The 27055-nt window shown below is 41.1% G+C and overlaps 1 protein-coding gene across 1 annotated transcript; it reads right to left on the bottom strand.

Annotated features, from left to right (window-relative positions):
- Positions 1 to 393: 393 nt before the first annotated feature.
- On the bottom strand, positions 394 to 23234 carry LOC306702893 (1-phosphatidylinositol 4,5-bisphosphate phosphodiesterase beta-1-like; the record flags this gene model as incomplete). Its single annotated transcript, XM_079168646.1, has 32 exons — positions 394 to 546; positions 1074 to 1160; positions 1347 to 1404; positions 1543 to 1632; positions 2245 to 2321; positions 2541 to 2673; positions 2792 to 2969; positions 3412 to 3465; positions 3769 to 3919; positions 4006 to 4118; positions 4470 to 4574; positions 5023 to 5122; positions 5204 to 5371; positions 5564 to 5718; positions 6365 to 6489; positions 6878 to 6962; positions 7654 to 7750; positions 8984 to 9039; positions 10788 to 10953; positions 11620 to 11704; positions 11850 to 11932; positions 12473 to 12630; positions 12992 to 13138; positions 14229 to 14392; positions 15098 to 15198; positions 15738 to 15813; positions 16469 to 16522; positions 17368 to 17447; positions 17561 to 17701; positions 18656 to 18724; positions 19781 to 19858; positions 23136 to 23234. 32 exons carry the CDS (start codon positions 23232 to 23234, stop codon positions 394 to 396), a joined length of 3486 nt encoding a protein of 1161 aa, XP_079024772.1.
- Between the last annotated feature and the right edge of the window lie 3821 nt (positions 23235 to 27055).

Here is a 27055-nt window from a genome sequence, read left to right as displayed (position 1 = left end):
CAGACAGATAGATAGATAGATAGATAGATAGATAGATAGATAGATAGATAGATAGATAGATAGGCTTGTCATGCAGTACAAACTGTTGGGTTTCAGTCGTCTGTTAAATTAATACATGGCGGTAAATAAGACTAAATGGGTTCTGATTAAACGCTGAAGTACAGCAAAGTGCATGCTTGAATGGAATTAAAAAATAAATCATTAAAGCATTCTTCCAAATAAAAAGAAACGTAACAGTCTTTATGATCTTGAGATCTCCGCTCTTCTAACCTTCCATCAACGTTCCCCGTCTTATTTCCTTGTGTTTTGATCCTTTGTACTTTTCTGGATTCACTCCGCCCTTTCTCTTCTTCGTCACTCCTCCACACAGTTTCTTCTTCTTCTTCTTCCTCCTCAGTCCTCCTCTGACAGAGGTTCGTGTGGGGTCGATGGTCGGGACCTGCTGTGACCTCTGACCTCCGTCTTACTGTCCTGCAGGAAGTCTTGAATCTCTCCGGGCAAACACTGGAACTTCTCCTGAAACTCGGCCTCCACGGCTCCTTGCAGCTGGAGGAACACATGAGGATTAAATGGACATTGATTGACAGATGGCTTTCGGACTGATTCCTCCAGCAGATACCACGACGAGCTACTGCTGCCAAATTATTACAAACACACAGAATCAGTCAAATATCTTGGTTATGACTCAAGTCAAAAACAGAAATGCACATTGTTTAGTTGCCTACTGTTGAGACAGACGGGTAGCACATTAAGAAATGCAACCAGCTGTTGTCAGCCATTACTGCCAACAGCTGAGCAGCACCAAGATGGCTGCCAGAGGGCACGTTGCATCACTCAAACGCCCCGCGTTGACGTCAGTACCGATCCTAAACTGTGTGGGTGTGGAGCCACAGACAGCAGCAGCAGCCTGGAGCCCCGTGAACGAGACCTTTTTTTTTTTTTTTCTTGCTGTGTGGCGCATTGAAGCGTGAAGCACACAAAGTGGTAGGAGGTGCTTTTCACTGGGACAAGAAATACATTTCACAGTGAACAAAAACAGGCGACTATGGGAGAGAGACTGTTTGTATCTTTACCTTTGGTTTCTGGTCTTGTATCTCCTGCAGCATCTCGTTGTGCTGCTCCACCAGCTGATCGTGGCGCTTTGTCTGAGTCTCCTCAAGCTGGAGACAGAAAGTTAAAGAGTCTCATGAAGCGTTTCATGATAGCAGAGAGACGGGGATACAGCTCCAGGCAGAGAGTTAATGTCGCTAACATAAAACTTTCATCATCGACTCTGCAGTTTTTCAGACTATAGAACAACCAATCAAAATAAATCCTGTAACCCAGATTCTTCTTCCTCCTCTCACCCGTTTTATGTTCTGGACGACTTCATTGACGTAGGACTTATTGATCTCCATCTTCTCCCTGCGAACACACAGTCACAGTTTGAGTTAAAAAGAAAATCTTCTGACAAGACCATCTGCACGGATCAGAGCATGAAGTAGATAAAAGAGCTACAGCGGGTATCTAGGGTGGATATATATGTGTGTTTATGGATCGTACTCTTCAGCCAGATGTTTCTCCTTGGTCTTCGCTTGGTTGATCTTCTCTGTTCTCCTTCGGTCCATCTGCCTCTTCAACTCTTTTTTCTCCCTACGGCAGCAGGACAGACATTAGAGCTCAGTGGGAGGGTTCCATGAGAGGAATTAACTGATGAAGTTGTTAAAAATGCTAATTAGACAAACGATGCTCACTGCCTGATTTTAAAAGATGTTCTTACTTACTGCCGGGGAAAATTAGACAAAAAAGTGAGTGTGAAGCATTAAACATTCTCTCAAAGTTCAATCAAAAAACATATTTCTTGCGAGAATATCCACTTACAGACCTCTCAAAACAAACTAGGTTAGGTTGATTCTTAATATCTGTGCCCAAACACATCTTCTCCCTGCTCATGTTCTCTCCCTCGAGCCTCAGATACCCAAACATATAAACCCAAAGATTCATTTCTGTATTTTTCTCGGGTTAGTGGTGTTCACAGTTATCCCACTAGAGGGAGCTCCACTGATTTTGTGCCATGCTGAATCAAAAACTGCATGGAGAAGAGTTTGTTTTTATATTGAGCAGCAGATATTTAAGTTGCCTGGAACAGCTCAGAGGGGAATGCTCTTCAAGCTACGTCTCAAATGAAAGCAGCTCTTAACGATGTCATTCTTCGTTTAACTAATCACTCCAATAAGTGTCATTTAAGTCCCACATGTTACTCACTTGTCACAGATGTCTTTGAGTTTCTTCATCTGGGTGTTGTGACTCTCCTCAGCCAGACTGCTCAGTCGCTCTGTCAGCTGGAGGAAACACAAACAACCGTTTTATATTTTACATTCATTTTTTTTTATGTTCTGTTATTTCCACCATTCAAAGAGGGATTTTATTTTGAACTTCCTGTGTTTAAGAAACCTTCTGTAACAGAAAGGGAGCTTTAATTTAGTTAATCCAAATATAGATAACCCAAAACGTTAGAGAAAGGGTTGGAGTCAGTAGCAGTTGGTTTTGTGAGACTTTACCATTTTAATGTGCTCTCTCTGTAGATACTTCTGACTGTAGTACTGTTCCTGCCTCAGAGCCAGAAGCTGCTGCTGCTGCTCGTCTTTCAGCTGCTGGAGGCGCTCGTCTTTCTCGCTGTCGGAACGCGAAGCCCTGATGACATAAATAAATGAGTGCATTGTACAAAAAAACACAGTAAATTGTACTAAAAACAACACGTCGGCTCGATATTAACGTAATGAGATGAGGAGAGGACATTTTGTGTGTGTACCTGCTCTTGCTGCATTGCCTGGCCACCTTCTTGTACTTGTTGTTGAAGTCTCGGAGGAGCTCTGAGATTTTCTTCTGGTGCCTCCTCACCAACTCCTTCAGCTCTTTAAACTGACGTCTCTGCTCCTTCTGGTAAACCTTTGACTGCTGCAGACTCTCGATGGCGCACACTGGGACGTCTGTTCCCACCAATGATCAAACAGCATATTTCAATGCAACGCTAACGTCTTTCTCTGATGTTCTTTTTTTCTATGTTATTACGTAACGTCATTTATAATACATGATTTAATCGACAGATCTGTAAAAGAGAGTTTCTCCAACAAAGAATCAGACAAAAGCAGCACTTTAAATCTTGTGCTGTGAGATGTGCTCATACGTTTCGTTGAAACAAGTCATTGAAAAAAGGATAAAAAACGACTAATAGACTAAAGAAATGTATCATTTTTAGTCAATCACCTTCAAAAAGTCTTTGCTACAAGAAGAATACAGTACTTTAGTAGGATTTTTGATAATATAGATGGTATATGCTAGATACTATACATATACTTCAGCAATTTAGATGTTATTTTTGCTGTTTAATCCTTTAGTTTAGTTGTCTTTACTATGCATGAAAATACTGACCTATCAAAACACTTAAAACCAGGTCTTCACTCTTTGCAGCTGGTTTGGCTGCTTCTAGAATGCAGAGAAGACACAACCAACATCAATAACAACGATAAGATGAACAGGACTTTTAGCACTATAGCTAAAATGATCAAGATGAGCATATTTTAAGTTACTACAAGGAACTTTTAACTGGTTATGAAACAGACTCAGTGTAATACTGATGCCTACATATGACCCACATAAGCCTGACATCGGTGCTCATGGAAACACTTCTGTTTGTCCACAGGGGCCGCCAAAATGAACACAAAATAGTTCCTCGTAGTAACTTTAACATGTACTTTACACGCTCCTTTGTTAGCAGGTGCATGTTACCTGTCGCAGCCACTTGGTGATTGGCTGCTGAAGCTTTGGGCGTTGTGGCCATGGGGGTGTGGCCCGCAGGGCCGGAGGCGGGGCTGAGCCCGTTCTCCAGTGGAGCCGATTTCAGGTCGTTCTTACGCTCTGCACCGCTGTCTGCCTCATCCTGAACAACAACAACACAACCAGAATTACAACCGGATGTTCTGCTTTCGGGACAAAGAGGGAGGAAACACCAGAGACAGGGCTGACCTCGGTCTGCGTGTCCTCCTCTACGTCCTCCAGAGTCAGAGCCGCCAGCTGTTTGGACCTCTGCTCCAGGAGGTTGACGTATCGAATAGGGTTGGACAAAGCCTCGATCACATCTGGAGGTATAACAATTAAAGTGACATTACATACATGATTAATTATCATAGCTTCAAGTATACTATAATACTAATACTGTGTACTTTTACTCAAGTAGAGTTTTGAATGCAGGACTTTTACTTGGTTTTGCTTAATTTAAAGATTTGAGTATACTTCCAACACTGCTCTAAAATCTCCCTTGATGCTGCAACATCACACCGCATATTATTATTAAGCATTGTGTCATGTTTTAAATGTCTAGGATAGAGACATTAAACCAGGAAAGGTATCTTCTATTGAGATCATGAATGTGCTCATGAAAGCTGTTTCTTCAGCAGGTAAACATGTGTTTGTAAATATGTAAATCGAACCTGCAAAGGTGTCTGGGACGTAATCTTTGACCTCGATGTGGACAAACACAACTGGTAGAATCAGAGGCTGGTTCTTCTCATTCCTCAAGCTGATGTAACGATAACCTACAGGAAACAGTTACCAACACAGAGTCTGATGTTACATCATTTGGGGTGAACAGCAATAATGTATGAATCTGGCAGTTAGGAGACAGACAGAGAGAGACGCGGTCATCAGATGTGCAACGACAAAAATAGAAAAACGTATTAAAATCATTTCATTTAAACCGTTTGAAAGGGTTATTGAGAACAGTTTGAGCTCGGAGGTTTGGTAAGTCAGACAAGTAAGACTGGTAGTTTCTGAATAATGTGACTTATACATCAGTGTATTTTGAGTCTACACCGGCATTAAAGGCATTGAAGGCAAAAGACAATGAAGTTGAGATATAATACAATTTATCACAATTCCAGTTCAGGAAAGTCTTGACAGTTTTAATCAATTAATGTCTGTTTAGTTTTCTAGCATAGAGCTGCACTTACAGACGAAAGAAAGAAATGTGACTGAAATAACTACCTGGTCTTATGGCAGAAACTGGAATAATCCGATGACCGATAAACTTCCCTCCTTCCTCAAAAGCAGCGATTCTCAGAGAGGCCAGCGTTGGAAGAATCACCTGTCAGAAAGTCGTCACACCGTTTGATTAGACAGCGGTGGCGTGAGATCAGATGAATCACTCAACACACGTTCTTCTCACCTTCTTGAAGACGATCGGCTCCTCGTCCCACACTGGGTTGACGGCGTTGTTGTTCTGAGAGGTTTTGGTCTTCAGCGCTTTCCTCCTGGTGTCCGCAGGAAGTCCAAACATGTCCACCTCCACATACACACCCACCCGCCGTTCAGTCAGAAACTGGCCTGAAATCACCTGCAATGCACAGAGACGTGCACAGACGGATACAAACGTGTGTCAGTGATTTAATATACTACAGGAGGGACACGTTTACATTATACATAACGCAATGAATACAAAGAATTGTACACAAGCATAAGTTGTAAGATGCTGCAATCACAGAAGCATTCTCAGGGCTGTAGCTAAAGGAACGTTGTGCCGTTGTACCTTCACAGAGAGGGTGTTGGCTACGATGCCGTCCACCGTGTTTTCTGTGAACGGGTCAAAGTGTTTGTCCGGTCGTCTCATGAACTCCGGCTTCAGTCTGTAGCCACATCGACCGTTGTACTCGAACATGAAGAGGTTCAGCTGCATGGACAAATCTGGAACAAACAAGTTTAAGTTTCGGGTACAACCAATTCACAACTGAGATAAACCAACTCTGGTTCATTGGTTAAATAAAAGGAAAGGTACGTAAACGTGTTTGGATCTTCATCTTGTTGTGAGCTACAGAGCACTGAATGTCCTGACACTGAATGAAAGACCTTTGATTGATGCAATTAAAAAAATAAATAAGAGACGCATCAATTATGGGTCCAAATGAGCAAAGAACATCCAGTCACTGGAATAATATTACCATGCCACTAATGTCTGCTCAAAATCAGAGCTTTGACACTTTGAATTCATTAAATATGAAATATGAATATTCATTATTGTTTCAGGGTCAATTCAGCCACGATGGTGCAGTGATTCAATAACCGGTCATGATCATGGGCAAGTGTTTCAATATCACCACTGGCCCGAACAGAACACTTTTAGCACTGAATCACCCAGAAGAGTCCTGTGTGACAGAGGTAACAGTAAAATACCCGCTGCTTTACTTATTAGATCCCAACCAGAGGTTAGGCCCTCAACAATCACACTGTGGTTGAACTGGTTACAGCCTGTAGATACATGCAACCTTTAAGAAAAGGTTTAGAGTCACTGGTGTGCTGCATAACATGTTGACACCCATATACTCATCCTCACCTATAGTCTGGTAGTTGAGAGCCACCAGCTGACAGCCAGCGTTCCAGAAGAGCTGCGGCATGAAGTTGGACGAGTCGACTCTGGTTCCTTTTGGATAAATACGACTCAGCTGTGATTTATTATATCTGGTTAACGTGCGGTTAAGAACAATTATAGAGTCGGTTAAATCATTTTCTAACCTGTTGTGCAATATCTGCCAAAGACACTGTTGTATTTCAAAGAATCATTACAAAAAATGTACATTTCTAATATGTCTTAGTATAGATATTACAACGACTCATACATGTGTTTCATTATTACATCATATTGAATGTAAATGTGTATGCCTGGTACACACTGGTAGAGAGACTTTAACAGAGAGAACTGCTGTAATTAAAATTCGTATTAAAACTGAGTGCCTGAGACACATTTTTGGAGGTTTGTACAAAAAGCAAAAGCATCAAAAGAGGAACAGAAAGTATAGAAGCGGTTGCCATGGTGTGGTGTAGCTGCGGTAACCGTTGCCAAGGATACTCCACAAACTCCACTGGTGACTTTGTGAGGTGCTCCAAAGCTTTGGTCTCCACGAAAGAGGACATGTGGTAACAGCGGGCTGCCTCTACACACACACACACACACACACACACACACACACAGAGACATTTTCAGCAACATTTTCTGTATTTCTGTCATTTTTATGCTTCCGTGGTAAAAAAGCAACGAGCCAAACTTTGCATGCCTCGTGTTAAAACATGCTAAAGGTCAAAATGACATTTTCAAGACACACTAAGACCAGCGACAGAGGAACAGCTGCTCAATCATTGTACATTTTAATCAAAGAATATCCTCTAAGACGTGAAATGTTGATCCGTGTATAAAGAGAGAAGTGAGGCATGAAATGAAATTGAAGGATTTAGCAGCTTTTGTGGGAGTACTGTTCCAAGGATTGTCTTGCAGACGGAGGAATATCTAAATTTGGGCCTCATGCAGGAAGGGATAGCAAAACAAATTTATTTTTATTTTTGTTTGTATCCATAATTTGACGAAAACAAACAAACAGACTGTATGAAATATGGGCACAGCCTCTGTGATGTCACCCATAGGTCTCGTCTATAGAGACCAAACCTGTTTACCAGGCTGTAAACATGTTCATTTCGGCTGTAAAGTTGGACATTTTAACACGGGGGGTCTCTGGGGAATTTTTTTCTTTTCACAGAATATTAAGAGAAAGGAAATGTAGGAAAATGCTGCTGCACGAGGCCCAATGAGAGTGTGTATCAAAGTGTTGCGTTCTGATCTGCTTTTCTTACTCTTGGATGCTTCGAAGGAGTTGAACTTGGTTGGCTGGACGTAGTTTACCAGAGTCGACATTTCCTCTGTAGCCACAGCCTCCCGCTCCGCTGAGCCCTGGAACAAATAACAACAAGAACACAGGTTAAGGGTAAAGTTTCACATGTTAAACGCGGTGGTTTAATGGTCTGATGGCTGCATTATTTCCACAAAACATGTATACTGGACACATGTGGGGAAGGAACAGAGGAGCAGGTTTAACAGAAACACATTTTTCATTGTTTTGGTTTTGTACTCCAACAAACTGTAGTCAGGAGTTTTCAGCACTCAGTGACAAAAAGCAGCAGCATCAGTGAGCAGAAATACCAACGAAACAACATGACATTCACACACACACACACACACACACACACACACACACACACACACACACAATGTGCAAACACACTGATCTCTCATAACAAGACCTCACGGCAGGCCTAGTTTTCTTGTTATTGTTTGCATTTGTTTTCGTCCTACTCTGTTCTCCTCTGTGGTGGATTGCGTGTAAACACAAGAGACATTTTTTACAAGCAGTTTGCTTCTTAGTTTCACCAGATTGTGTCTTGTTTTGTTGTTGTAAACTTAAAGGGGAACTCTGCCGATTTAACACTTGTGGAGCACTACTGCAAACCTGATGTGAAAAAAATGTGTTAAGCCTTTTGTGGCTACAGAGGAAGCTGCACAAAATCTGATAAATTGCCTCATGTGATGTCACTTGAGTCAGCATCAGTTGGCGCTGAAGACTAGAAAAAACCACAACCTGGAGTTAGACAGAAGTGAGCTAGCCAGACCTCTGTAGCCCGCTCCTCATGCGCTACCGGCATAATGCAACTAAACCTCTGACCTAACTGTCTGTGGTCGAGTTGCATTGTGGGTAATGTAGGCTCCACGTTTTGACAAGGAAAGAATACGTGGAGTAAAAAAGGACGATGGCTGCAACAATTTTCATCATTTTTTAACCATCATGACACAATAATTGGCCTCAGATCAAACCAGTAAACAGTGAGCCATCATCGCGTGTGTGGCTGAAGCTCAGGCCCACCGCGAACACTAAGGACAAGAAAGCAAGATAGCAACAACAACACACAGTAAGAATAAGCAATGACAGCAACGCACTGCGGAGACAACAGCAAAAACAAAGCACAGATGACAGCTAGTGTTACCGACAATAACAGTAAGGGACATAAAAGATTAACGATGACAATGGCATAAAGAATAAACAAAACAATGAAGCACTTGTAAACACCAACAAATGGCGACAGCAGCGTGGGCGACCGCCCCTCCGCTTTGTGTGACGTCACCACTGACCTTTTTACCATCATCATCTTCGTCATCATCCTCTTCCTCACTCTCAGCCTCGATCTCTGTTAAAATTAAAGTTAAACAATTCTTCATCCTCATCGTCTCGTCACCCTTCTTCTGTTTTCCAAGCATCAAAGAGCAGTAAAAGAAATCTGACCCTGTGTGTTCAGCTGACACTGTGTGCACAAGATAACTGATTACAAGTCGGAATACAAGGTTTTTCACTCACTCACTGTACAGAACACACCAATCAGATACACACTTGAGACGCAGCCTAAAGGTGGTGAATCAGAAATAAAAACTATGGGGAAAACGTAGGGTAAGTAAACAGCTGATCAAATGTGTTATAGATTATCATCCAGACACCGAACTGCAACAGAGCGCTGCAGGAATGAGTCCTAAAACCTGTGTTCCCTCGTCTCGAAGTCAATGTGTTTTTTGAGATTTTAATGTTCATGTACAATATAAAATACATCAGTAAATAAATACCAATCATGTGGATTTTGAAGCTTTCATGTGTTTTAAAAAGGACAAGTGTCTAACGAGACAATGACAAAGGCAACCCTTACTGTCGAGCCCTGAAACTGGTTAAATATTTCCTCTGTAGAAACATAAGAAACTTTCTGTCAGTATGCATGATTTCTTCTTCAGGCAGACATTAAAATCAAACCAACAATGAACCAACAGGAGACATGAATGTAACATATCTGAGTAATACAGACAAACTCAATAATCTGTGCTAGATTGTAAGTAGAAAATACACCAAACATCAGAATACAAACCAAACTGATGCCTGTAGTTCTGTAAACAACCCACTGCTTTAGCTGCTCTGCAGGTGATTATTCAGCCCACTCAAGTGCTCACCGACTGGGTCACGGCCGGCGTATGAGTACGTACTTCAGCGCAGCGACTAGTCTGCTCTTTGTGTACGACTGGGCTCTCGGCCCCAGACCTGTTTTCACGATGTCACGCGCCAGACGTGTCAATAAGGCTAAACCTAATTTCCTCCTGCACTGCTGTCTAATTGCTGTTCTGAGCTTCCGACCTCTTCTGGGATGTCCTGCTCATTACTGAGACATCCCTGATGAGGTGCGATGAGCTGCAGAAGAAAAGCAAAGACACCAGTGTGAGCAGGAGGAGCGGGGTTGTCACTTTGGCCAAAGTCCTGACGGACATTATGCGTGTCCACTGACAAAGGCACTTCTGAGGAGACCTCTGAATCCAGGAAATCCTTTTGTAGAGTAATCATAGCATTAGACTTTTGCTGATTTTCATGGTTTAACTTCAATTGAAAACATGTTTTTATAAGATGCAGTCAGACAGACTCTGTAACTGCCATTCTTTTGAATAAGTGTGTGATATTTGTCACATTTCGACCTCTTTCTCTAAATTGTTCTTGTCTCTCTCCCTCTCTCCTTTGATTTGTTCAATAAATATGTAAAAATAAACTCGGCTGTCTGAATCTCTGTATGCAAATCCTCGGTGGCAAAGCTTCAGCGCCATCGTTGTACCTTTTCAAACTGGAGCTAATTTGGTGGTGACTCATATTTGCGAGGACATACGTGTCCGCTGCGTGTAGATGTAGTTCTAAAGATCCACACAAAGAAACAATTAGTGCTACTATATGAAAGCCTGAATGCTCTTTGGTAACAATAGTGTCCAGCCATCAGTTCCTGTAGCCTGAGAAAACACCAGTCATTACGGCTTGTTATGTGTTTTCATACAAAGACCGTCGGTGTGTCACAGCTGAAAACATTTCACATGATTTCTAGGCTGAAAAACAAGAAGTCCTTTTGTCTTTGTGTCTTACCTCCCGTGATGTTGCTAGGAGACACTGGTTCGTTGCTCTGATTGGCAGGTTGGTCCGTCAGTCGCTTGGTGTCCGTGTTATTGGAGGGTTTGTGGGATTTCTTGTTCTTGATGAGAATTTTGCCCATCAGCTCCTGAGGACTGGGCAGGGGGACGCCAGACTCCAGCTACAAACAGACATGATGGAGATGAGAGCACAATCGATAGTTGCTGTTTAGAACAGGGTTGTAAGATTCCAGGAATATTCAAAGGTGGATCATTTCAATGGGAATTAACGGGAATTAACAGGTATTAATAGGGGATTAAAAGGAAATATTTGGGTTATCTGCTCAGGCTGTATTTTCCATGTGATATGCAGATAGAAACAAACATTTTACCATATCATAAACAGACATAACCCATTAATTTACCAAATAAATCCATAGATTTGATGAATACATACAGTGTGAAATGTGCCATGTGAGTTAGCTATCTAGCGGGGAAAGGTAGTGTGGGCTGTGTGCAAACTTAGGATTTAAAGTGAACAACTAATATACAAAGGACATGTTTTACAATAAATGGATAGAAATAGATAAATTAAAACTCCTCAATCAGCTCCATCAAGCTCACGTCACATCCCCCATGGTAACAGCTAGCTAGCAAAAACTAGCAGAAGCTGTTAACGACTTCAAGCTAATTTCTGCTGGTTAACTGAAATATCAAAATTAAAAAAAAGATATTCACTCCAGTAATATAATCCAAACATACAACCTACTCTAGCTAAGGACACATAATTAGACGTAAATATTAAATATTTAACATTTGTCCTGTGTGTGTGTGTGTGTGTTACTTACAGGGTATTTGTCCAGAGGGTCAATCAACAGAGCATCTCCGAAAATAGATTGACAATATTCAGCCATTTTTGCCTGCTGCTTCAAACTGATGGATAGATAGAAGGATAGATAAATAGATAGAGAGAGAGAGATATAGAGAGATAGATAGATAGATAAACATGTTACATTGTAATCCATCTATATGGATCATATATATATATCAACAAATCAATAATGACAGAGATTCTTACGAGTCCACGTGGTTCTCAAAGGAGAGTATGACAGGGAAAGGTGACGTCTTGAAGGCACACTCTGCAATAGCTTCAATCACTTCCTGGAAAATGCAAAACAAAAAAAAGAAATTACATCTGTACCAAGAAAAGTAGCAGTAAACAGAACTTCATTTCGATCTCTTGAACAGCAGACGATCTGTGCCAGATGGCCGGTGATTTTTTGTTGTAGGAGTTTTATGCCTTTATTAGAATGGACAGGAGCGAGATTAAATGAGGGAAGAAAAAGATGGGAAATGTGTGCAACCAAGATCCCTGGAGCCTGAAACTCTTAGCAACTTTATTGCAGTGATTCCAAACATAGGGGTCGAGCTCCCTTCAAGGGGTCACTAGATACATCTGTGGGGTTGTGAGATGATGAGTGAGAGTAGGCAGAAGAAAAGACAAAAGCATACTACAAACATTTCTGATAGTTTTCTGGATGAAATGTGTGCTTTGTTTTGGAAATCAATGGATAAGTTGTCCATGTGAGCAACTAACCTAAAATGGTTTACACGTTCAATGGGCAACAAGCTGCTACATTGACTCCATATTAACAGGAAGCATGCAGGACTTTTGACGCTTCAATGTGCACACACACAAACCTTGAATGGGATTTCCGACGTCATGGTGAACCCGTGTGTGATGACGGGTTCCTCCTCAGCAGTTCGTCCTTTCCACACGTCTAACTCCACACAGCGGCACCCGGCCAGAAGAACCTGCCTGTACATCTCCACCGAGGAGCTCCCCGCCAGCTGGCCCGCTGAAGCACAAGACATTATGACGGAGTTAACTGCAGGGCTGCCTCTGGTCCACATTGTCAGGGAGTATAAACACAGAAGAAATGTGTTTTCACCATCCGAAAAGGGCACAACAGCTCACAGAGTGGAGCTTTATGTTCCCCTGACAGCTTTTACAGTATTTACAGAATTCAAACTGGCATCTCGTCACAACGAATAATACAAAATTTAAAATAAAATTAACTGCTGCTGTCTGCCCACACTTCATTTTCTTGGATGGATGTCTTCAACCGTCCGCTCACACCTGTAAAAATCCTTGGACAGTGGAACGGACTTCATTTTGTGTGTGTGTGTGTGTGTGTGTGTGTGTGTGTGTGTGTGTACCTGTAAGGTAGGTGTTATGTGATGAGTTGATGATGTAGTGAGACAGCGGGTAGCTCATGTCTTCAGACTGATCCAGTTTTTCTGGTGGGATGACTCCGTTCTCGTCACTGGACAGATAACTGGACAACGCCTGGAGAGTGATGACGCCTACGTAACAAACACACATTATTAGGACATAAAGGGGAGAAACACTTTCTATAACGCATTATACACACACTCATAACTTGTTATAATTACAAGCACTGTATAATTATAGATACAAGCACTCATAAACATTCACATGCTTTGTAGCAATAATCACAACACACTATAAAGCTTTTTATGATGACTTATAAGGTCAGGTATCATATTACTTCATATTTGCTGGTCACTCACTGACATCTTTTTTTTGCAAGGGTCATAGTGTGTCATAACTCCAATAGCTGTAATACATTATAATCTTTTTATTATGCATGATAATCATGTAGAATGCAGTATAATGAGAGTATAAGTTACTGTAAGTGGTCATTTCTTGTTTTAAGTAAAGTAAAAATTAAATTTAAAACGAGTTTCATGTGTTTTAATTTCACTTTACTCAAAGAAAACAATGGCCACTTATATTCACATTGTACTGCATTTTAACAGTACTTATAATGCATAATGCTAAATATTATAATTTCTTACAACTACAGGACCTTTAATACACTATGATCCTTGCAACAGATGAGCGACGCAGTGGTTCTTCTTGACACTCTCTTCATGCCTAGTATAAACATTTACATCAACACTTATCGTTTAACAGTGAAATCATTTTGTGGAGACACTAAATTACCACTACGAGGCATTTCCTAAATCACATTTGTTCCAAAGTAGTTTCTAACAATCTTTGCCAGCTTCATTTGGACTTCATTAATGTGCAAAAATATATCTATTCTATTTCACAGGTAGTAAAAAAAATTAAATAAAATCATGAAAGACGTGGTGAAGGATTTCAAGTTGTTGCCAATTTTTCTTCTGGCAGGATCCGACACAAATGTGAGCACCTCAAGCTTATTTGAGCGGTTTACCCTCTGCGGGTGTGTGGGCGGGTTGGAAGAGTATTCTGGTACCAACGCATGTAGAACAATACACGTTGCTGGCAAACGCAGCTGACTAGCTAATGGCATCAAGTTATTTAGGAATACAGTGGAAAAATAGCAAATATCCTCCAGACAGTGCGTGTGTGTGTGTGTGTGTGTGTGTGTGTGTGTGTGTGCACCTTGCTTCAGCTGTGCCTGGTCGTCTTGGTACCTCTCCATCAGAGCGAGTGTCTGTGCAGGACGAAGAGGCGGGTAGAGGATCTCATTCAGCCTCGGGTCTCTCTGCTTGTTGTTGATGAACTCTGTCATCTGATCGAGTGACAGCGTCCCGTCGCCCCATCCTCTACAGAACAGAGGGGTCACAGGGTACAACAGGAAGTCTGCGAAACGCCTGACATGATCCTTACAAAGGCACTGAAGCATATAGAGATCCAGTACAGTTGCAGTATGTCCACGTGCTATTTCTTTCTTCGTTAATTAAACCACATGTAAAGAGATTAGTGCAAGCTAAGGGCAGTGAAGCTGATTCACATGTTTTGATAAATGAATGGACCTCGTTCATTAGAGGGGATTAAGATGATGTTGTTTGAATTAGAGCTGAACCATGTCGTCGTTGGAAGGATTTGCAGGTTTTTTAAAACTCTGATCAACATAAACTGAATCTCTTTGTGTGTTTAAACTGTTTTTATTCAAACCGATGAAGCAAAAGATGAGGACTCAGCTCTAAGGACATTTCATAGACTAATAGACATTGAAAATAATCGATTGATTAATCAATAATTCGCTGAGCATAATACGAGCTAATACTGTGATTACCACTCCAAAGTTAAACACTGCTTCTCTCTTTAATCCCTCTCTGTGTACAAGTGGGACAGGAGATGAATCATTATTCATCATCCTTCTCATATCAAAGAAATTGGCCCGAAGCAAATAACAACACACTTTAAAAAAAGAAAAGAAGCAGAGCAGCTTGTTTAACATGAAGTCTTTGAGCTGATCAGAGGTCAGTGACGGTAGCTGTAAACATGGAGATTTTCTAAATACTTACTGCAGTTTGAAGATGTTGCTGAGCTCAGGACGAGGACACAGACTGTCCAAAAAGCTCCTGTAAACTTCCAGCGTTAAGTCCTCCAGTTTGATACTGTCCCCCTGTCAGATATGTAGGACACGAACATTAACACAAGCACAGCTTTTAATTAGCAAGAACGGAAACTGCCAGCGTCAAAGACAGTGTGACAGCTTCCAACATCTCCTCTTCCTACTTTCTGTAAAATATTTTTATACCTTGAAAATAATCAAACTTTCCTCCTCCATCTTTGATTTATTTCCCCCAACTCTCCTCCGTTTAAATGAAGCGTTCTGTGCTCACAGGAATATTAAATGTGAGACTCGGCGTGAGCAGGGAATCAGACTTTTCTGCTTTTCACTGGTTGCTTCGAAAACTTGATGACCCAGATATTTGAGTTCGTTCCAGCCCTCCATGCACTGACTCATTCTGGACAAAAAGCATCAGATAGAAGCTTCGACACAAAATAGAAAATGGAGAAAAATGAAAGACAGAGTTTGAAGAGACTGTGTCCAAAAGGAAGGCTTTTTAAAGCATGTAACCATAGTTTATATTTAAACAATGAACTCCTTTCTGTATTTACTGCCACTAATAACAACACAAACTGATTTGAAGTGTTTACCCGTCCGTAGGGCAGTCTGCAGTTCTCCAGCGCATTCTCTACTCTCTTTCTGTCTGACGAAAACAGTCGAACAATGCTGTAACAGACAGTGACATCACAACATTATCAACTCATACGAAACGTACATTTTGACTTCCTAAAATATCTCCTCCCTCTAATTAACCACCCCAAAACGTACTCCTCTAACTCCCCAACAGGTACTCAACTTACCCCACGAGCCTCCTGCTCTCTCAAAATGTCCCTTTAAACAAATGTTTTACGATGACAACATGGAAGTCGTTGCTTCTCAACATCCCCAAAACTCTCTCCTTCAACTCCCCGAACTTTCGAAACCATCCTGGCGTTCTTAAGAACTTCACCTCGACTTCCAAGATATATCGGCTGACCTTAATTCTGCAGCAGCTTTGCTTCTAAAGTACAGCTTTCCTCCATAACTGAAGGAAATCATCCCATCTCATGCTCTGGCAGCGGTTGATTACCAGGTCAGTGCTGAATTAAGCACCTTCATGAATCCTGTCCCTGTTTTTGCTTTCCCAAGTGCACATGGAATTAGGTGTATTTTTGGAAGCAAGGGACAGGAAAGAGCAGAGTTTCAGTTTGTGCGCGTCTCTACAGATTTCCTCGGGCTATTTTCTCACATCTTCTAGACCATCTACTGTAACATGTGCCTCAACGTTAACACAGAGCCATTGATTAAAGATTAGGAAGGTAATGATAATCAGGGAGCTCACTTCTTGACAGGAATCCTCCCCTCTGCGTTCGGATGGAGAGTTAACCTGACGTACCTGAAACAAAGAGAGCGCACAAGTTCGGAGCTGAATGTTACAACGTTTTCTGATCCAAGTGCAAAACGATGGTGAACGTAGACTTCAATGTTTTCATCAAATGTATGTCTGCAGTCTCTTAATCTGAAACCATGAAACAAATTTACTTAAAATCTGAAGCAACTTGACGAGTATATATAAAATAAAAACAAAAGGTCCCATTAAACGCCTTCACACATCGGGGACGTGACGAATAAACAACACGAAAATGCAAAATACTCCCCTCCGAATATTATATGTCTAGGACTTTTATTGTGAAAGGTAAGAACGAAAGGACTAATGAAGTTTGCAGCATTGGTTCGGGACTACTGAGCCTCTGTTTAAAGACGTAACTCAACACGTTCGGAACAACTTGATTGGTTGATGCCTTTATTCGCCCCGGGTGAGTAAAGACCTTAAAATGAACGAATGATGCTCCTCTTAAAACGATCATTACCAACAATGCATTAGTCCAGGTTGTTTTGTTCTGACTGAAGATGTAAATCTTTAGAAATGGGTCACAAATATTTAGCTTTATTGTTGAAAAAAATACTGGGCATTGCAGTTTTCAGCAAACGTTACTAAAACAGGAGGAAATTGTGCATTTGTTGGGGATTATTTTCAGCGGCGGATTAACAAACATTTAATCTACATCTAGTTAGTATTTCAGGCAGCAGGACGACGGTGTATGCAGGACAGAGGAAGATGACATATGAGGCTTTGGATACTCAGACAGTACAAATAGACTAAAGATAAAGTGTCTGTGTGTGTGTGTGTGTGTGTGTGTGTGTGTGTGTGTGTGTGTGTGTGTGTGTGTGTTTACTCACGCTTTTAATAGACTGTGATCTCTGTTGAGATTGAGGCTCAGCAGGTTGGAAGACAGAGAAAACAGTTCCTCACACCACACCTACCGAAATCAGACACTCATTTGCATCATCATCATCATCATCATCATCATCATCATCATCATCATCATCATCATCATCATCATCATCATCATCACTGTGGTGAGTTTCACACCTTGGCTTCGTCCTCCTGTGAAGCGATGAAGTTCAGCTGGTTGACGTTCACGAGGTCTGAGGCCGTAACCACTGTGACCATGCGGTTCTCAAGCCGGCCGACCAGGTTCCCCACATCCAGCAGCTCCCGCAGCTTGGCCTCCTATTGGACGACACAGAATAACAAAGCCGTCGGCTAAAAGGCCACGCTGGCGGTTAAACATAAAATCATTTGAATCTGCTGTCTGTTCGTGTTTATGTGGGCGATAATCAGTCTTGACAAGACATCTGAAACATATGTGATGAATATGTTGTTTCACGATGCTAATGCTACACGTGGTATTTTGCTTCTTGGCTGAAGAGGCTGTCAGTTTAAGTTGGCATGTGCCATTTCATGTGGAAAACTGCCAATGTGCACACATAGTGTTGGCCCTGCACTATCCATTATGTTCAATACACAACATTTATTTTGTTATGAATGTACAAAACAATCTCAGGCACCTTTTATCCAATGAAATTTTATAAAATATATATAATCCCCCGAATATCAATGTCAAGGTAGTGCTACTGTAAGCCTGCCTTTGTATATAACTTGTATTAGTGGAAATAATTCCAACTGCTTTGACTTGTTTTTGTTCTGTACTGGAATTAAGACAACATATACACCCCGTATAATCCACGGCATGTTGTCATGTTGTCCCTTATCTTTCTTTAAGAATGTGGGAGTGATCACAACACGTTTACCCTCCTCTGCCCAAACTGACAAGTCTGAGTGAGGAGGAATCCTCCAGCTTTTGAGGAGGTTTTCTTCTGCGACGTTACCACATGAACATCAATTTCTGGATGACAAAATTAATGCGGAGGTAGTGAAAGGAACAGAGGATAATTGGAAATTTGAGAGGCAGCCACTGTGATCATGATTGAGAATCCTTTTAAAACAACAGTCAGCTGGATAGCGGCTGAACAATATATATCATATTCTTTATTTTCTATAGAGTGCCTTTCAAACAACACACCTAAAGAGATCATTCAATAACACATATGATAGTATATGATATGATATGAATACTACGAGGTACAAAAGAAGTGAACAGCAGGTAATCAGGTGATCAGGTACCTTGGGTGTTTTGGTGCTTCTCCCCGTTCTGACATCTTTTACGATGGTCAGGTCCAACAACTCTGTCTCCTATGAAAACAAACAAACACACAGTCAGCTGGAGCTCAATGCTTCATCCTGTTTCCTGTTAAGGATTTAAGCCCACCTGGAGGGGTGTGTGTGTTTGTGTGTGTGTGTGTGTGTGTGTGTGTGTGTGTGTGTGTGTGTGTGTGTGTAGGAGTGTTTGTGATAATCAATGATCAGATGCTGTTGATATGGTTTTGCTCTTTGCAATATAAACTTGTTACTACAGCTTTTCATTGTGGTATATCTGAACAGTTATATATATGTTTATCTATGGCACATTTACATTCATAGTACACACCTCTATTACAATGTTTATGCAAAAGCTATAAACGTATCTGCTCGTAAATTTAATGAAACAAAATGATATTGAGATTGTCACGTCTTCACATTTGATTTTTTGCATGAATGCATGAAACTGCTTTCTGAGAACCTTTGATATTTTACCCAATTAATGAAGAATAATACACGGCGATCCAATTTTTGGCTGCATTCTGCCAGCACAATGTGTGGTGACTGTATATAACTGACGTACGAAGAGAACGGACAATGTAGCATTAGCATCCTAGCGTGCACGCTCCTGTGTTTATTTTTAATTCACCAGTAAGAGTTAGCATTAGCTTAATGTTAGCAAGTGTTGATATGAGTACCTTTGGCCACAAAGGACATTAAAAGCCATTTCAACTGATATTTAATGAGTTTAAATATTAAAATGGAAAATTATTCAGAGGATATTTGTTTGAGTCTCATTTAAAATGGAAATTTTACTGAAGTAGCAACCTGCAATCTTCAAGTGTCAATTCATTTTGGTGAGGAGTGCATAAAATAAAAGGGTAAGATTAAAGGCATATTTCAACTAAACTGTAATTAGTCTTTGACTCAGAACTGTGTCGGACCCAAGACCAAATTTAAACACTTGACTACTCAGACCTGAATTTTCATGAATCAAATTTGGACTTAATCAATTCACTAAATGTCGTTTTTTTTTATCATGTGGCTAGTTGACAGAATCGGCCTCCAGGTAAAGGCAGTTTAAGACAGTTGAGTGTCTGTGTGCTGCACCTTGTTTTGGTCGGTCCAGTAGAGGTAGAACCCATGTGGATCCACGTGTAGAGTCACTGGAGTCACGGTGGACAGATCCTAAAGAGAAACACAGGGAACCAGTGATGAAAACATCACCACAACAGCAAGCAGCTTTCAAATGGAAAACATGTTCTGCACTTAAAATTCACACAATACATATAGAAAAACATTCGTGCCCATAGAAAGTACTACTTTGTCCTCTCACAATGGATTGGCTCTCTCAACTTTTAAACGTGCTCATTAAACAGGGAACATTGAGGGATTTTTAACCAAACTAAAGTTCTATTGTCTCTGTGGCCATAGTAACCCACCATGACAGTTTGTAATTGGTTCCAGGTGGAATCGGGCAGTGCAGCTGTCCTGATATTTTTGCTGTTTGAAAAGCTTTTGCATTTTATATGAAGCGTCGCCTTCAGGGGGAAACAATATACTTTGCTCAGTCGTTATGCAGCCACGGACACAGAAGCTCGTTTCTAAACCAGACTGAATCTGTGGTTTGACTTTCACCCGTTGGCCCCAAACCCTCGATGAGCCGCGGAGAAGGGACACAACTTTAAATGTTGTGTTTACTAACTGCAACCGACAAATCCGACTCATTCTGCCTTTACGCTTGCAGCCAAATTGAAGTCAGAATGAACTCATGACAGGCGAGAATTCAGACTTAGAATTAAGTTACTTTAAACAACAAATAAATAAACACAGGATGGAGCAAAGATGTATCATTTTGTGAAGTTTAGTGAAAAGTCCATGTGTTCAGCTTGAAGTGCTTTGCTGTGATGGTTTCGATAGCTTAACTTAAAGTCAGAGGTTGGATAGAAGTTACTTAACTTTAGAGAGACGGGTGGAATCTCTTTGGACTCAACATTTTAGATTTAAATGGCACCAAAGACTAAAGTTAACAAGGCTTTATGTGATAGGACAATATGTGACAATTATACTTCCAAATGATAAACTTAAGCTGTATAGAATCAATAGATCAATCAAAACAAACACTGTATTTTATTAGCTTCAGGGCTACAGAAGAGGAGCCATCCAGGAAAGAGCTGATCGGTGCTCAAAACAGAACGAAGCAAACAATTAATGCTGAAAAAGACGTTAAAACAAAAAATAACTACAGCAGAGGTGATGATGAGGCATCATGGGTACTATTTGTGCAGCAACAGCTTTTGCAATAATATATAATATATATATATATATGTATAGCACCCCTTGCATAAGAGATGCAGCACAAAGTGCTTTACAATAAAAGATGATAAACAGAATGAACATAAGGTCATTTGAGACTTAAATGCAAACTCACAGCAATCTCAGAGCGTCTTCCTCAGGGTGTAACCTCATTGCAGGTCTTATCCGTAGAGCGAGAAAACTGCCCCGCAAAAAAACAGCCAGCGCTGTGCGGGTTCACTAAACACCACAGTCTATGCGTCCAAATATACCAACCACTGATAACAATAATTCAAATAAAGTAAAAAATATAAAAATCAGTACTCATATTTACAGCATGCACCTATACGTCAGTGCATTGAATGCAAAGAAAATGAAGTAAATACAACCTTTTAAAAGAATGGAAGCAATGCACACAAAGAGTTCCAGGCCTTATGAGAGTCAAAGCTATAAAGGCTCAAGTTTAAAATATTTAGTGAGCCGACTTCTCTAACATCTAAAGGTAGTTTGTTCCATATCTTGCATGCATTTTTACAATTACATTGCATATAAAATAAGAACAAATTAAATATCTAAATAGGTCATTTCTAGTGCATCTCTCTGATCCTCTGAGCTTATGGTTGAGGACTATTAATTATTAAAGTAACAGACTGAGGTTAGGGAAAGATTATTGTCATGACAAATTAATATCACTGAAGGTAATCCAACTACTTTGTTACGGTTATGGTAAGAGTGTTGTCATGATTAACAGAAAACAAAGTCTCTTTGGACCTCCTCACCTCTGTGTTTCATGGTGCAATAAAACTCTACTTTCTACTTTGGCTATGAATATAAACATGTTTTAATGTGTTAAGTTGTTGGAACAAATAAGCACTACCGATTCTAGCTTCACGGAAGAGCTCACAGTTTTTACTGTGTACAGAAAAAAATAGTTTTTCAAATTAACTCTGAGATTGTATAGAAACTAGAAGAATATCTTAAAATAAAAGCACACGAGCGAGTGCATCTTTAGGCAGGATCTCTTGTGGGGGAACAGCCTGCTAACATATCCGTACAGATGTCGGTGCTGATAAAGTTCTGTATGTTTCTGAAGAGGTTGTGTGTTCTGCTGCCGGCGCTGCTTTCCTCATGAATAGTGCGGCGTGCGTTCAAAAGAATAGAAAACTAGAAGAAGAAGCTCAGAAGACGGTTCACCAGATCCCCGGTTGTCACAGCAACGACTTCTATTTTTCATAAAGCCGAGCTCGACATGTTGGGAGAAATTCAAACACACACACACACACACACACACACACACACACACACACACACACACACACACACACACACACACACACACTGTGACTAGATTGAACAGTTTATTGGATTACTTATTCCGTAAGTATGATTCATGATATCATATGGCTCAATGCATTGTTTCACACACACACACACACACACACACACACACACACACACAAGATCTGTTTAGGTGGTGGTAGCCATCCCAGTTACCATGGCAACCGGACAGCATGTTTCTCATTGTCAGGGCTCCGTACTTCAGCATACCAACACACACACACACACACATGTACAAATACCTTAAATTGTGTGTTTGACTGTGCATGTGACAGCATTGGAAGAGTTCTGCATGTATGTGTTTTATACATGTTTAAGTGCGCGCACACACACACACACACACACACAGTCAATGCATACTAATGGCTTCCATACCAACAGGTGGCAATAAAGAAGCTAACCACAATGGCGTTTCTCTCTCTCTCACACACACACACACACACACACACACACACACACACACACACACACACACACACACACACACACACACACACACACACACACACTCACACACACACACACACACACACACACTGTCACTCTCCTGTCTGTCTTGCTGGCGTCTAATCCACAGGTACTTACTGCCAAAGCTCAATCAACAAATGAATAGTAAACACATCTGACAACATGGCACATTTCCTCCTCTTCCTCCTCCTCCTCTTCTCTCACTCCAATTCAATTCCACTGGATTCGATTCAAGTGGGCACAATGATGCCATTCTGACATTGCACCAATATATGTTTATATAAGAAAATAATAATACAAATAAACCCAAAGATCTTTGTCTTGCGCTTCTGTTGTTGTAATGAATGAAAATCAGTCTCCTTACCTCGTCCCATTTAATGAAGTTGCTTCCATTCCTCAGTGTGTGAGAGACGGAGGGAGGCTGGAGTTTCAATGCATGGACCCCCGGCTGAGCACTCGCCATGGCTTCACACACACACACACACACACACACACACAACCTGGAAGATGGTCAGACACTTGGATGCTGCATCACTGTCATGTCCGAGCCCAAACTCCTCAGAAGTCAGGCAGAGACGCTCGGCTGCAGCAGCATCCTCTTCAGATTTCCTCCCGTCTAATTTGCACTTGTCTTCCCTTTCTCTTCACTCTTTTTAAATAATAATAATTTCAGTCCTTCTCTGTCCTCTTCCTCTCTGCTCTGTGTCTCTGTCCTCTCTCCTCTGTTTTCTCAACCCTCCCTCTTCTCTTCTTCCTCCCTCCCTTCGTTTGTCTCCCCCTCTCTCCTCTGTTGGTGCTGCATCTCACAGAGAGACAGACTGAAACAGATGCCTTCGTGGGAGACAGGATATGTGTGTGTGTGTGTGTGTGTGTGTGTGTGTGTGTGTGCACTGCCTCCACAAATTGACTCATCGGCGACATGCGCACAACCGCGGCTTCCCACAGATGGGGGAGGGATAAGAGAGGGAGAGCAGGAGCGACAGGGAGAGAAAGAAAGAACAGAGTGGGAGAGATGGAGAGAAATGAAAAGAGAAGCAAGAGGAAGAAAAAAAAAGAGGAGAGAGGATGAAGAGCTGGTGAGAGAAAAATGAAAGAGAGTGGGCGGTTTAGTGGGGGGGTGATACAAATCATTATGTTCAAATGAGGCCACTTTTGAATGTACACCAAATCGCCCGTATTACGCCCGTATGTGGTCCCTATTCCTAAACCTCGGGCATCAGTGTGCTGCTGTAACAGCCTCCGCTCTTCTGCTTCCAGACTTTCCATCAGATTTTGGAAGCTGGCTGCGGGGCTTTGCTCTTGGCCAGCATTAGTGAGATTTGGCACTGATATTTGGGCGATAGGGCCTGGCTTACAGTCAGCGCTGGTGTTTGGTGGAGCTGAGGTCAGAGCTCTGATCAGGCCAGTGAAGTTCTTCCTCAACAAACTGGGAAAAGCATGTAAAAAAAGAAAAGAAAATGTCTTTAGGGTGAACAGGTTCTGAACCACTAAAATAGATCCGGCCCACGTTAGTTCAGAACGTTCACACAGTAAAAATGTTCTCCTACAAACTGTCTGGTATTTCAACATGCATCTGATTAAGTGATTTACAGTAACACTGAATATTTATGTTTATATATATATTTAATATTAATAGAGATCCTTAATTGATTTGTTTGGAAAGAGGGTTTTAAACTGAACTGTTGTTTACTGCTGAAAGTGGTGATTTTTTGGCAAATATTATTGATACTTGCTTTTGAATATCGGTACTTGTAAAGAGTATTTCCTTTTGTTGTGTGGAACTTTACACTGTACCTCTATTACACGCAGATGTTCTCTTTGTTGCCCTGATTCTTGCCTCAGTATTTGTCTGTATTTGTTGTGGTGGTTCAGTGGGTTCATGTGAGTGTATGTGTAACCAAACAGAGGATTGACCTTTAAAGATCCCAAACATCCTCACTGTCGGATGACACTCCGGCTGGCCCCACAGGCACATGCAGGCCATCCGCTACAATTTAGTGGTGATGAAAATATATTCAGGAAAATAAATGATGTATTGACCAGATTATAATAAATGGCTCCTCCCTAATGATACTTCTAAGAATAAAACATATCGGGATTGGTATTGATCATCTTGATTCTGACTTGGTGTTGGAACGGAACCAAATTCTTTGTTCTTTATTCTTTGCTTTGTTGAAACAAGAAAGAGTCTCAAACTGTTGACAAAGTTAGAAGTACACTATTGTTTGAAAGACAACATCCTTGATTGGAATCATGAGGCGGAGCTCAAACCATTAAAAACAACCACGAAAATATGTAGAAGGTTGTCCACATATAGTGTTCTTAAAAATGCACGGGTTGGAATTGTTTTTATGTTTACAAACACAACTAATTATAACAGAGGACGGAGGAGAGTGGGCGAGACTGTGGAGATTAAATAACCGAGTATTGGAACAATATTGTATTAAAAAGAAACAGGAAGCAGTAACAATGTGTCTCTGCCTTGAAATACTCAATCAGACATTGGCAGTTTTAGTGCACGAAGAGTCCAGTAAATAAGAGAGCATGGTTCAGAAGGAGAGTTCAGAGGAAATGAGGACATTTAAGGACACGACCGTCTGTAATATCTGCCACTGCGTGTTGTGTTTAACAAGAAGCTGTGGATTCAAATCCAGTCATGTCTGTAAATCAATCTCAGTGAAACAGGTTGTCAAGTGTTCGCAGAACAGCAAATGCAATAAGATGCTCAGAAGCATCCTCAGTGATATCACACGGATGACGATTATGAGATAATTAGTCAAAATGTTTTACTTGCTCATGTTGACTGAGCAAGTTTAAAACTGGAATCGCAAAATGTTTACTTTGTCATAATCTTTAACTTAGCTACCGCATTGTCTAAAAAGAGATGTTAAATTGTGATTGTCTTTCTATTCAGGAAGAACCATAGATGTATCTACATTTGTCTTTATTGTATTGTAGTTGATGCAGAAATATCAGAGACAAATATCCCAAAACCCGAGAGAATCAGACCAAAGCTAACCAACAACCTCTGCATGGTTGGATACCACGAGAGCTACATCGGAACTAATGTTTTCTATCTGATTATGTGGTTTTGATGAATTATTATGTCAAAAAATTCTCATTTCCCCATCTGACAGCGATATAAAACATATTATTTTCACCACTTTATTTTGTAATCAGACAGCTGAAGCTGGTGTATCGCTCTCTTTAAAGATAACATGGGAGTTGCCGGTCTACTGCTGCATTAATCTGCTACTTAGTTACATTTAAGTTACTATAGGTAATAAAGATATGTGTGTGTGTGTGTGTGTGTGTGTGTGTGTATGGGAAAAATATCATTTTGACACTAAAACATAGCACTTCGACATAAATGTTAATGTTCGGATTTGGATACGTAAGGAGCACCACTGGTAAGCTATAGTGTGATATAAAAACAGGATTTTATCAAAATGAACCCACGCTTTAAATGATTATCTTTAAACACACAACTCTACTCACCAAACACATAGCTGTCCTCCTTTACACACGAGCCCACGCACTCTTCTGCAGGAAAATATTGATTTCCACATGTACACTTTCACAAGAACGTGCAGCATTTCTGCCGACGCCACGGTGTGACCCTGTAATCTACACACGGCCTTCGATACAAACATAACACATCGCGTATTCGATGTACACTCTTGCAAGGCCCACTTCACCAGCCTGCAGCCTCCTACACACTCACACTTTAATGCATAAAGAGACACGTGCAGAGACTCATGTTGCCATGATACTGCTCATACCTGACACTGTTACTCAGTGCCACTGCCAAATTTATTGGCAAGTATCCCAAAAAATTAATTGTTGAATACAAACCTGGCGCTACACCGAAAGATGAATGCACGACCTGTCATCGGATCATGATTAGAGACCAGCGGGATTTTTGCTTTTACCAAACAAAAACAGTAGAAATGTTTGGTCCAGATAAGGATTCGTTCACATGGACCCGACAGACGCTTCGCTTCAGTGAGCACCGGGGAAGCATTCAACAGTTTTACGGCTGTCAGCACAAAAGAGCAGTTAAGGTGCTCTGTGCTGCACCTCGGTGAGATGAGGAGCTCCGACAGAAGGGGTGGGAGGTTTTGTCTCAAACGGAATTAGTTCAGGATCTCTCTGCTCAATTTGCATTCAGAAAGACCAAAGAATGGAGAAAACACACACCACCATTTATGGCAGTTTTTTGGGGACAGAGATTCATCCGGTGGATTCCTTTTCTACATTCATGACTTCAGACTGAATATCTCG

Source organism: Pholis gunnellus (genome assembly GCF_910591455.1).
Source record: "Pholis gunnellus genome assembly, chromosome: 11".
NCBI lineage: Eukaryota > Metazoa > Chordata > Actinopteri > Perciformes > Pholidae > Pholis > Pholis gunnellus.
Note: the sequence above shows the minus strand (reverse complement) of the source record. Positions and strands in the feature narration are given on the sequence as shown.